The 13,123-nt window shown below is 49.1% G+C and overlaps 1 protein-coding gene across 1 annotated transcript in view; it reads right to left on the bottom strand.

Moving 5' to 3' along the window:
• Positions 1 to 12,349, bottom strand: part of LOC138437169 (two pore channel protein 2-like) — a 60,908-nt gene extending 48,559 nt beyond the window's left edge. The window contains exons 1-2 of the mRNA XM_069583968.1: positions 11,596 to 12,349; positions 10,142 to 11,095 (exon numbers count right to left, since the gene is read on the bottom strand). Coding sequence (XP_069440069.1) covers positions 10,142 to 10,216 — 75 coding nt within the window. The 5' untranslated portion in view covers positions 10,217 to 11,095; positions 11,596 to 12,349. The remainder of the gene's footprint in view (positions 1 to 10,141; positions 11,096 to 11,595) is intronic.
• Between the last annotated feature and the right edge of the window lie 774 nt (positions 12,350 to 13,123).

Below are 13,123 nucleotides of genomic sequence, written 5' to 3'. Positions count from 1 at the left end.
GAACACCCAGGGCGGATCTCCTTTAGGCATTACTATTTCCAAGAGGGACTTCCCTAATGGACCCGTGGTTAAGATGCTGTGCTCCCAGTGCAGGAGACTGGGGTTGACCCCTGGTCAGGGAGCTAGATTCTACATGCAGCAACCAAGAGTTTGCATGTCACAACTAGAGATCCTGCATGCCGCGACTCAGACCCACTGCAAATTAATTATTATTATTATTATTCAATGATGAGGGAACTCCCTGGTGGCCCAGTGTTAAGCCTCTACACTTTCACTGTTCAGGTTAGTTCTCTAGTGATCACTGGTCAGGGAACTAAGATCCCACATGCCACACACACACATACATACAAGAAAATCTTTCCAGTCCCAGGGAAACCGTTTGTCCACAAATATAAACAGGTGGACAGCTACGAATTTGAGGGCAATCATCCACACAGCCTCCATGTGGAGAATGGGGAAAAAAACAAACATTGTTACTGTTCAGTCGCTCAGTGCTCAGTCGTATCCAACTCTTTGCAACCCCATGGACTGCAGCTTGCCAGGCTTCCCTGTCCTTCACCATCTCCTGGAGTTTGTGCAAACTCATGTCCATTGAGTCGGTGATGCCATCCAACCATCTCGTCCTCTGACCTCCCCTTCTCCTGCCCTCAACCCTTCCCAACATCAGGGTCTTTTCTAATGAGTCGCCTCTTCATATCAGGTGTCCAAAGTAATTTCTCAGGCAATTGGCCCCTGGGTGTCTGGGGCTACCTCCCTCAGACCCCACCCAGACTCCCTGTATTAAATATGTAAGCATCATGGCACCCCATCCAAATGACCCCTTGCCAGCCAAACTCATGCCTGTCATTTTTAAATAGGCTTACACTTTCATAACAGCTAACTTACATTAATGTTTCAAAGCCTTCCCATTCTTAACGGCTATTCTGTTTCTGACACGTATCTCTTCTTAGGATCCCATCTGCTCTGTCCTCTGGTTTTTCTTTTCTTCCTTTCCTCCATCCCACGTGTGTACGACTTCTAAGTCTCCTGCCCATTTGAGCTTGGGAAGAAGTACTCTCAACAGGCAGAGTTATGGTACAGGAGCTTTCTCACCTGTGTTAAGCCCATTTGTATCCTCCTCGTAAAATGAATGACTTTTCATCCAACCCAAGAATGTGGCTTATGTTAGACATGCCATTCCAAAACTGCATATACTTTTCAAGTTTACCTGGGAATCACTACCCAGTGGCATTCATCGTAAAGAACCCGCCTGCCAGTGCAGGAGACATAAGAGATATGGGTTCAACCCCTGGCTCAGGAAGATCTCCTGCAGGAGGGCACGGCAACCCACTTCAGTATTCCTGCCTGGAGAATCCCATGGACAGAAGATCCTAGTGGGTTAGAGTCTACAGGGTTGCAAAGAGTTGGAAACAATTGAGCCAGCTTAGCACGTATGCACGCCCACGTCTACTGTGAAAATGGCGAAGACTGGATATCAGGCATTCCTCCAGACATAGCTGAAAAGTGGCTTCATATCTCAAAACAGCAGCCACAGTCTAGGGGAGACACTGCTGACTGCCCGGACAATAGATCTCACCTCCCAGGCACGATACAATCACCTTCAGAGCATTTTCTTGTAAAGACCTTGCAGCCCAGACAAATTACATAGTTATCTGGGAGGTGGGACCCAGCGCTGAACTTTTAAAGCTGCCAGGGGATTCCAATGTGCAGTCAAGATCAAAACATCACTGGTCTAAATAAAATATGGCCGTTTTACTACTGTTTCTCATAGGTTTTGTATTTTCATGGCACTTGGACAATAATTGACTTCTGATTTTTTTTCCTTCCCTTTTCTCAGAGCCATGACATTTCCTTTCCACTTCCCAAGACTTAAAAACATATGTAAGAGTTTTGCATTTTCTCCTCCTACCCTCCCCACTTTGTAAGCCTTCATTCTGAGGAAGGTGAATAATTTAAATCCCTCAGGGCAAGAGGGAGGAGGTTTGTCCAGGAGGGAGGGGGAGATGGAGTCCAGAAGTTCCGGTGGAATGAACAACTGTAAGCTCCAGAAACCTTTAAGTTCAGAAACCCTGATAAAACAGAAGCTGTTGATAAAGGCGCTTTGAAAAATGCCAAGGGATTTCCCTGGCAGTCTAGCGGCTAAGGCTTCACCTTCCAATGCAGGTGTTACAGGTTTGATTCCTTCTTGGGCAGCTAGGATCCCACATGCTTCACAGCCAAAGAAAACAAAACATAAAAGCAGAAACAATATTGTAACAAGTTAAATGTTGTTGTTTAGTTGCTAAATCTAAGTCAGGAGTCTGACTCTTTTGTGACCCCAAGGACTGTAGCCCACCAGACTTCTCTGACCATGGGATTTCCTAGGCAAGAATAATGGAGCAGGTTGCCATTTCTTTCTCCAGAGGGTATTCCTGACAACAGAGCGAACCCAGTCTCCTGCAATGGCAGGTGGGTAGTTTACCACTGAGCCACCAGGGAAGCCCCAACAAGTTTAATAAAGACTTTTAAAATGGTCCACATCAAAAAAAAAAAAAATTCAAAGAGAGAAAAAAGCCAAAATGTCTTATTTAGATATAGAAGAAAATTTATAAAACTTAAGGTAAAGAGAAGTTACCATAAATTTTAAGCAACATGCTTCTCCTTGTCAGTTTCCCCATGTCATTAGAAACACTGTCCCCTCTCTCTGTCTCTCTCTCTGCCTCCCTTCTCTCCTCCCATAGGGCACTCTGATGTCCAGAATACAGTAGATCATTGCTTCCCCATGCACCTCACTCAAACCTTCAGTAAAAAACTTTGCCTGGCGTGCCCACAAAATCAAACGTCAACCCCCTGGCTTAGCCCTTAGGGCCTCTCCCTCCTGCCTTGGCTCCCCCACTTTCCCTACAGGGATCCCCTTCTCTGTCCCAAACTGATGGACTGACTGTCTCACTCCCAGCTCCACGCCCACGCCTGATCCCTTGCATGCCTAAAGCCAGGAATATCCTTTCCACCCTCCTCCATGGAGACCCATCTCAAATTTCTCTTTCTCCTTGAGGACTGCCAATGCCAGCAACTTCCATTTCCATGTGGGAAGACAGCCAAGGGATGCTTTCGAAGTGTGTGGCGAGTGTTCCATACAAAGAAATGGCTTCGGAGGCTAACCTGGGCAGGAAGGGCGAGAATAGCAGTGACCACTTGGTGTGGGTATAAACAAATCGTGTGCCTCCATGCAGAAAGCAACAGCCTAAGGGCCAAGGGCAGCCTGAAGATATGTTTTGTTCGGCCTAGAGAGTGCTTTCTGGATGCTGGCTACTGACTCAAACTTTTTACAAAGCTGGAGCCAACACAGAAACGTGAACTTCTGGTTTCTCTTCAAAAGATCGTGACATCTGGCCAGGCTGGGTTGCACTGCAGTAAGTGTTTGCAGCCCGCCCTGGTACTCAGTCACCTGAAGGGACGCTTAGTATTTTCCCCAGTTTTATGGGTTAGCCAGGCAGTCCTTCCAGTCAGGGCCAACTTAGCTGGTCTCTAGGGTCATCTGGGGCTAGATGGTCTGGAACCAGCTGCGCTCACACGTCTCGGCTGTGTGCAGCACGCAGCAGGCTGGCCAGGGCCCTTTGCTACGTGGTCAGTGGGTCCCCAGAAGCATCTGGAGGACACACACCAGCGCTCCAGTGATTTCCATACCTCTGCTGGCGTCACATCTGCCAGCCTCCCACTGGCCAGAGCAAGTTTCACGGCCAGTGGTCTCAAGGGCTGGAGAAATAGACTCCACCTCCTGATGTAAGGGGTTGCAAAGGCCCGTTGCAGAGGGGGAATAGATCCAAGATGGAGTGTGTGGCCATTTTTGCAATTGATAGCCCACGTGGCACAACCAACTGGAGGTGGGTAGCTGTGGTCTTCATTGTCCGGAGGATGTGCCCTCCAGGTCACAAGCCCCAGTCCCCTCCCCATCTGGATTATTCCTATCCAGGTCACTACTTTTATGTTGCTCCCTGGCCCCTGTGGACATTTCAGCTTGTGACCACACCTGATTTAGGGTTTCCCAGGTGACGCAGTGATAAAAAATCTGCCTGCCAGTTCAGGACCCAAGAAATGCACATTCAGTCCTTGGGTTGGGAAGTTCCCCTGGAGGAGGAAATGGCAACCCACTCCAGTGTTCTTGCCTGGAGAATCCCATGGACAGAGGAGCCTGGCGGGCTGCAGCCTGTGGGGTCGCGCAGAATGAGACAGGACTGCAGACACGTGCATGAGTTGATCTCTACCTGATTTAATTAACACCTTCCCAAGCCCTCCTGGTCACTGCCCTTTCCTCCTGCAAGGAACCTCTCTGAAAATTGCTATAAGGGAACACCAGTGAACCAAGAGCCCCCAGACAGGGTGATCTAAGAGTTGGATGAACAGGTTTAAGAAGAACACAAAAAAAGAAGCACAAGATTACCTTTTGATACAAAAGAAGTATCAAGAGGTAATCACATAGAGTCACAAGGAAACAGCCTAGGACATGGGCTCTCAGCCTTGGCTGCCCCGTTCAATACTTAGTAGCTTTAACATCACTGTTGCTGGGACTTCTCTGGCGGTCCAGTGGTTAAGACTCCACACTCCAGTACACAGGGTGTGGGTTTGATCCCTGACTGGGAAGATCCTGCATTCTGCAAGGTGCAGCCAAAATCAGGAGAAAAAAATTACTATTGCCCAGGCCACACCCAGGTCAATTAAATCAGAATCTCCAGGTAGAGTCTAAACCCAGATAATTTCTTTTTTTAAATAATTTATTTATTTTTAATTGGAGGCTGATTGCTTTACAATATTGTGTTGGTTTCTGTCATCTATCCACACGAACCAGGCATAGGTATACTTATGTCCCCTACCCCTTGAACCTCCCTCTCACCTCCCACCAAACCGAGAAACATTTCTAAAAACTCCCTGGGTAATTCTGCCCAGCAGTAAGGCAGAGAATCACTAGCATCGGATTATTTCTATTTCAAAACTGAAAGTATTGGTCAAAGCACCAGAATGGCTTTCCATCTCAGTTCAGTCGCTCAGTCGTGTCTGACTCTTTGCGACCCCATGAATCGCGGCACGCCAGGCCTCCCTGTCCATCACCAACTCCCAGAGTTCACGCAAACTCATGTGCCATCAGTGATGCATCCAGCCATCTCATCCTCTGTCGTCCCCTTCTCCTCCTGCCCCGAATCCCTCCCAGCATCAGGATCTTTTCCAATGAGTCAACTCTTCGCATGAGGTGGCCAAAATACTGGAGTTTCAGCCTCAGCATCAGTCCTTCCAAAGAACACCCAGGACTGATCTCATTTAGGATGGACTGGTTGGACCTCCGTGCAGTCCAAGGGACTCTCAAGAGTCTTCTCCAACACCTCAGTTCAAAAGCATCAATTCTTCGGCGCTCAGCCTTCTTCACAGTCCAACTCTCGTATCCATACATGACCACTGGAAAAACCATAGCCTTGACTAGACAGACCTTTGTTGGCAAAGTAATGTCTCTGCTTTTGAATATGCTGTCTAGGTTGGTCATAACTTTTCTTCCAAGGAGTAAGTGTCTTTTAATTTCATGGCTGCAATCACCATCTGCAGTGATTTTGGAGCCCCCCAAAATAAAGTCTGACACTGTTTCTAATGTTTCCCCATCTATTTCCCATGAAGTGATGGGACCAGAGGCCATGATCTTCGTTTTCTGAATGTTGAGCTTTAAGCCAACTTTTTCACTCTCCTCTTTCACTTTCGTCAAGAGGCTTTTTAGCTCCTCTTCACTTTCTGCCATAAGGGTGGTGTCATCTGCATATCTGAGGTTATTGCTATTTCTCCCAGCAATCTTGATTCCAGCTTCTGCTTCCTCCAGCCCAGCGTTTCTCATGATGTACTCTGCATATAAGTTAAATAAGCAGGGTGACAATATACAGCTTTGATGTACTCCTTTTCCTACTTGGAACCAGTCTGTTGTTCCATGTCCAGTTCTAACTGTTGTTTCCTGACCTGCATACAGATTTCTCAAGAGGCAGGTTAGGTGGTCTGGTATTCCTATCTCTTTCAGAATTTTCCACAGTTTGTTGTGATCCACACAGTCAAAGGCTTTGGCATAGTCAATAAAGCAGAAATAGATGTTTTTCTGGAACTCTCTTGCTTTTTCCATGATCCAGCGGATGTTGTCAATTTGATCTCTGGTTCCTCTGCCTTTTCTAAAACCAGCTTGAACATCAGGGAGTTCACGGTTCACGTATTGCTGAAGCCTGGCTTGGAGAATGTTGAGCATTACTTTACTAGCATGTGAGATGAGTGCAATATCTACTACTGCAGGCAGGAATCCCTCGGAAGAAATGGAGTAGCCATCATGGTCAACAAAAGAGTCCGAAATGCAGTACTTGGATGCAGTCTCAAAAATGACAGAATGATCTCTGTTCGTCTCCAAGGCAAACCATTCAATATCACAGTTATCCAAGTCTATGCCCCAATCAGTAATGCTGAAGAAACTGAAGTTGAACGGTTTTATGAAGATCTACAAGACCTTTTAGAACTAACACCCAAAAAAGATGTCCTTTTCATTATAGGGGACTGGAATGCAAAAGAAGGAAGTCAAGAAACACCTGGAGTAACAGGCAAATTTGGCCTTGGAATGAGAAATGAAGCAGGGCAAAGACTAATAGAGTTTTGCCAAGAGAACGCACTGGTCATAGCAAACACCCTCTTCCAACAACACAAGAGAAGACTCTACACACGGACATCACCAGATGGTCCACACCGAAATCAGATTGATTATATTCTTTGCAGCCAAAGACGGAAAAGCTCTATACAGTCAACAAAAAGAAGACCAGGAGCTGACTGTGGCTCAGATCATGAACTCCTTATTACCAAATTCAGACTTAAATTGAAGAAAGTAGGGAAAACCACTAGACCATTCAGGTATGACTTGAATCAAATCCCTTATGATTATACAGTGGAAGTGAGAAATAGATTTAAGGGCCTAGATCTGATAGATAGAGTGCCTGATGAACTATGGAATGAGGTTCGTGACATTGTACAGGAGACAGGGATCAAGACCATCCCCATGGAAAAGAAATGCAAAAAAGCAAAATGGCTATCTGGGGAGGCCTTACAAATAGCTGTGAAAAGAAGGGAGGCAAAAAGCAAAGAGAAAACGAAAGATATAAGCATCTGAATGCAGAGTTCCAAAGAATAGCAAGGAGAGATAAGAAAGCCTTCTTCAGCGATCAATGCAAAGAAATAGAGGAAAACAACAGAATGGGAAAGACTAGAGATCTCTTCAAGAAAATTAGAGATACCAAGGGAACATTTCATGCAAATATGGGCTCGATAAAGGACAGAAATGGTCTGGACCTCACAGAAGCAGAAGATATTAAGAAGAGGTGGCAAGAATACACAGAACAACTGTACAAAAAAGATCTTCATGACCCAGATAATCACGATGGTGTGATCACTCACCTAGAGCCAGACATCCTGGAATGTGAAGTCAAGCGGGCCTTAGAAAGCATCACTATGAACAAAGCTAGTGGAGGTGATGGAATTCCAGTTGAGCTATTTCAAATCCTGAAAGATGATGCTGTGAAAGTGCTGCACTCAATATGCCAGCAAATTTGGAAAACTCAGCAGTGGCCACAGGACTGGAAAAGTTCAGTTTTCATTCCAGTTCCAAAGAAAGGCAATGCCAAAGAATGCTCAAACTACCACACAATTGCACTCATCTCACATGCTAGTAAAGTAATGCTCAATCCATACATGACCACTGGAAAAACCAGAGCCTTGACTAGACTGACCTTTGTTGGCAAAGTAATATCTCTGCTTTTGAATATGCTATCTAGGTTGGTCATAACTTTCCTTCCAAGGGGTAAGCATCTTTTAATTTCACGGCTACAGTCACCATCTGCAGTGATTATGGAGCCCAGAAAAATAAAGTCTGACACTGTTTCCACTGTTTCCCCATCTATTTCCCATGAAGTGATGGGACCGGATGCCATGATCTTTGTTTTCTGAATATTGAGCTTTAAGCCAACTTTTTCACTCTCCTCTTTCACTTTCATCAAGAGGCTTTTGAGTTCCTCTTCACTTTCTGCCATAAGGGTGGTATCATCTGCATATCTGAGGTTATTGATATTTCTCCCGGCAATCTTGATTCCAGCTTCTGCTTCTTCCAGCCCAGTGTTTCTCATGATGTACTCTACATATAGGTTAAATAAGCAGGGTGACATTATACAGCCTTGACGTACTCCTTTTCCTACTTGGAACCAGTCTGTCCCATGTCCAGTTCCAACTGTTGCTTCCTGACCTGTGTATAGGTTTCTCAAGAGGCAGGTCAGGTGGTCTGGTAATCCCATCTCTTTCAGAATTCTCCACAGTTTATTGTGATCCACACAGTCAAAGGCTATGGCATAGTCAATAAAGCAGAAATAGATGTTTTTCTGGAACTCTCTTGCTTTTTCCATGATCCAGCAGATGTTGGCAATTTGATCTCTGGTTCCTCTGCCTTTTCTAAAATCAGCTTGACATCTGGAAGTTCACGGTTCACATATTGCTGAAGCCTGGCTTGGCAGCCAAAAGCAACACTAGGTTGAAAAGGGTTCTAAAAAACTGCTTCAAAGGAGAGGGCAGAAATGCATTTCAGGTGACTAGGCAGTTTCTTATTAAGTGACCCCAAACTAACTTTTAAAAAGGTTAACCAGGTCAGATTGGTACCAAGTGGCTGAGGGCTGAGCTGCAGTTCAATGACTTAGTCAATACTGTTATCTCAGAAACTAGGGTTCTGCTGACAGTGACCTGTTGGTACCAGGCTCTTCATCCGCTCTGCCTGCTCCCAGGCTGGCCCCTGCAGGCATCCGTTAAGCTTCTGTTTCACTCAGGACTCAGCCGGGACTCTGGGCTGTCTTCAGCCCTCCTGGCATTTCTGGAGGCCTGCAGTGACTTTTCTACATGCTTTAATTTTGACAAAGAAGCATTAAACACACAGTGAGACACCTGACAGTCTCAAAAGATCTTCCTGCCGCAGAAGACTGGTGCTCACCGCCAGCGTCATCAGTTTGCAGAATGAGGGGAGCAAGACCTGGGTTGGGCTGGAGCCAGGGACCAAGAATCCTTTTCCTTCTCTTCCTCCTTGACCTGCTTTTCTCTGCTTAATCCTTTAAGGGACAGGGGACATGGTAGAATCTGCCTGCTGGAAGTTGCCAAGCCCCTTGGGAGGCCAGTAGGCCAGGGAGCACTGGGGGACCAGGGCATTTAACCCCACCCAGAAGCCTGCCCCTTGGACCATCCTGAGCAGGTTGCAGGGGCCACATAGCTGAAGGGGGGAGGAAGGGGAAGACTTCTCCATACACTCAAGGAGACACCACCTATCACCTCCCACACGCTTGCAGGACTAAAGGAAACGCCTCCGTGTGCCAAGCAAGGTGCCCTGGGCCTCACCGACACCGTCTTCTGGAGACGGGTGTGATTTATCACCGCCACCCTTACAAAGCGGGAAACCAGAGGCTTCCAGCGTCTTGTCATTCACAGCTAAAATTTCCTGAATCAGAGCCGAGGCTCTTTCCATTGGCGCCCTGCCTGCCTCTCCGCTGAGTTCTTGTCCAGGGAAAGGAAACAGCCAGAGAAGAACTCTTTCCAGTTCCCAGTCTTCCCAAGCTCAGGCGGTCTGGGTGAAAGCGGAGCTGAGCGGCTGCGCAGCGCGTCCGCCCGGCCGCAGGGATCCGAAGAGCCAGGGCGACAGCAGCGCTCCCCGCCCCACATCCTCCAGCCTCCCGGGCGTTTCCCTTGAGCGGGACCCTCCGCCACGGAGCGCCGTGCGGCGGGCACGGGCACCCAGACCCGGGGGCGCGCCACATGGAGACAGGACCCCCAACACGCAGCCGGAGCGCCGATCCCAGCTTGGCCCCCGCCTCCTTGACAGCTCCAGTAACGAGCCGAACGCGCGGGGCTGCGGCCAGGGGCGCGGCGCCTCCCGCACCCGAGCACCCAGAAGACCGAAGCAGCCCGGGGGCGGCGGGGCTCTGCCGCCGCATCTCCTCCTCGGGGCCCTCGTTCCCAGCGGCTGGCACTGGCTGGGCTCGGGGTCGCTCTCCACCCAGGAGGCCCGAGGACTGCGGACGCGGGGCTGGGGGCGCTGCCGCCCGCGTGCAGCCACCAGCCCTCGGGGCGCCGTTACCTCCAGGCCCGGCGGCTCCTCGGAGGACGACGGGCGCGAGTGAGGCGTCCCCGCGGCTCGGCTGTCCCCGGGCATCGCGGCGGCGACGCGCGGGGCGGGGATGGGGCAGACCGGGGCCCCGGGCAGCGGACTCAGCCCTCCGGCTGCTGGAGGCCCGGGCTTGGCGCGCTCCGCGCGGCCCTTCGTGTGACTGCGGCGGGGCCCCGCGGGTGGAGGATTGGCGGCGGGCGCGGCGCGTCCCCGGCTCTGGCCCCTTCCCGCCCTGCCCCTGAGTGGTGCTGGAGCCGGGGGCGGGGACGCGGTCCCGCCCCGAGCCGGGGCGGGAGCGGTAGAGGGCGGGACGCTAGCGGCTGAGCGGATCCGAGGGGCTAGAGGCCAAGCTGGCGAAGGGTCCCAGCCGTGCGCCCTGGGCGCGTGACTGCGCCTAGCTTTCTGTATCGATAAAATAGGAACAAGACCTTCCTCCCAGGGTTGTTGCGAGAATTAAAGGACTTACTGTATTCAGTTGCTGCCATTGGCAGGTGCCCGGTAAATTATGTTTCCTTCCGAGTGGAACCCCCTGGAGAGCTGGGTGTGGGCCCAGAGAAGGGCCTCTTGGGGCAGATACCTCTGAGAAGGGGTGTGCGAACCCTCCTCCCTTCCCTGGTGCACCCCCGTGTCAGCCTGGCCAGGAACTTGGGGTTACCAGAGCCGCTGAATTTGGAAAGAAAGCAGATTAGATTTTCATGAGACTATTCCTGATATTTTTAATGTTGGAATGAATTTTTAAAAATAATAATAAATGTTTACATGTGTTTTTAATTTTTTTTTTTTTCTTGTAGGGCAGCAATGCTGGGCTCCTGCACCAATGATCTTCACTGAAAAGTGAAAGTGTTAGTTGCTCAGTCCTGCCTGACTCTTTGTGACCCCATAAACTGTAGCCTGCCAAGCTCCTCTGTCTATGGGGTTCTCCAGGCAAGAATACTGGAGTGGGTTGCCATTACCTCCTCCAGGGGACTCTTCCCGGACCAGTGATCAAATCCCTGTCTCCTGCGTTGGCAGGTGGATTCTTTACCACTGAGCCACCAGGAAAGCCCATGAATTTCACTAACACCTCTCAAAGGAGGAAGAAGCCTGGCAGGGCAGGGCCTGACCCTGGTCACCTAGCAAGAGGCACAGTGGGGCAGAATTATCACCCACCTACCCCAAGATTCCAGATCCTGATCCCTAGGACTGTGAATCTGTTACTTTACTCCTCTAAAGCAGGAGTCCCCAACCTTCCAGATCTCATGCTTGATCTGAAATGGAGTTGATGTAATGATAATAGAAATACAGTCACAATAGATGTATCCCCAAACCATCCCCCTACCGCATCTGTGGAAAAGTTGTCTTCCATGAAATTGGTCCCTGGTGCCAAAAAGTGCTCTAAAAAGACTTCACAGTACTGTTACTGATCAGCTGATCTTAAAATACAGGTTGTCCTGGATTATCTAAAGTGACCCAGTGCAATCACATGAGGAAAGCAGAAGGGGAGGTGAGAGATGATGGTCCTGGAAGGTGTGCCTGGTGGGAATGCTGCTGTCTTGAAGATGAAGGGGAGCTACAAGGAACCGAATCTGCCATCAGCTTAAATGGGCCTGAATGGGAATTCTCCCCAGAATCTCCAGGAAAGAACACAGCAACTTTCAGTGGTTTGAGACTCAGGGCGTAGAATCCAGCCATGCCTTCCTGGACTTCTGACCACAGACCGCGCTAATAAATGGATGTTCATTTAAGCCCCTAAGTTTGTGGAACTTGGTTACATGCAAGAGAAAATGAATACAGGACCCTAGACTGCTTTTCAATGCCGGAGCCAACTTCTTGCGGTGAGGCTGGCCTACAGTGAGAAGGGCAGGTGGCCCCAGGTCCTTAGTAGGCATGCTGGGCACTGCATTTGACACCATCCACCTCTTCTGGTTGTTCCCCCTCAACTGAAGCTTTACACCCCCTGGGAGGCCCTTCCTCAACTTCTCCCAGCCAGTGGATCACTTCCCCTGTGTGGTCCCATGCTCTTCGTGAAAACAGCTGTGTGGTGCCTCAGTTCTTCTATTTGTATATGCCGTCACACACCACTGGGCCACCAGCACCTGGTGGAGGAGGGACTGGGAACCATGAGGTCTGAATCTCCAGTTCCTGGCACAGAGCAGGCACGTGGTAGTTAAGTGAAATGCAAAAACGGAATTCATACCAGCTTGTGGCCAGTGGTTCTTATCTACGGGGTGTCCGCAATAATGAGTTATTGTCACTGTTTATTGTGTGGATTACCCTAAAACTCTCTACATGCTCTTGAGAAAAGACAGTGATTCTGTTTCTATCCAAAATCATGACGTATGGGATGGTTGTGTTTTATGGTGGGGTCTTTTAAAATGGCTTTTCATCAGTACAGTATAAATGCGTGCATTGTAAAGTAGAAACAGCTCATCAAAGATAACCTGGTTAGTGCATTTCAGCGAGCTGCCTTCTCCACGTCTCTACCTGTGCGCACAAACGTACATGTATGCAGTTCTGTGTACATGAGATTATATTCTACCCTGCAGATGCTGTTCATCTTCTATCTACATCCTTCCTACCCAGGAACCCGGAATCAGGCCAGGCTTCCACCCTCACTAGAGGAGAATCTATACAGGCTAATCTATACAAGGTGTTTCCTGCCAACAGTTACCGAGGGAAGAATGTAACTTCTTAAGGTAGCTCAACCCATTTTAAAAAAGCCGTGGGCTGGGCTTCCCTGTAGTTAAGAATCCTCCTCGCAATGCAGGGGGCACTGGTTTGATCCCTGGTCTGGGAAAATCTCCCATGCTGCCAAGCAGCTAAGCCCGTGTGCCACAACAGCGGAGCCTGGGCTCCGGAGCTCAGGAGTCACAGCTTCTGAAGCCTGCCCACCCGAGATCGCATGCTCCACCACAAGAGAAGAGCCAAAACTGGAGAGAAGCCTCTGCTCACCACAGCTAGAGAAAGCCCACT

This window comes from Ovis canadensis, chromosome 3 (genome assembly GCF_042477335.2).
Source record: "Ovis canadensis isolate MfBH-ARS-UI-01 breed Bighorn chromosome 3, ARS-UI_OviCan_v2, whole genome shotgun sequence".
NCBI classification, from domain to species: Eukaryota; Metazoa; Chordata; class Mammalia; order Artiodactyla; family Bovidae; genus Ovis; species Ovis canadensis.
This window is presented reverse-complemented; position numbering and strand designations above follow the sequence as displayed.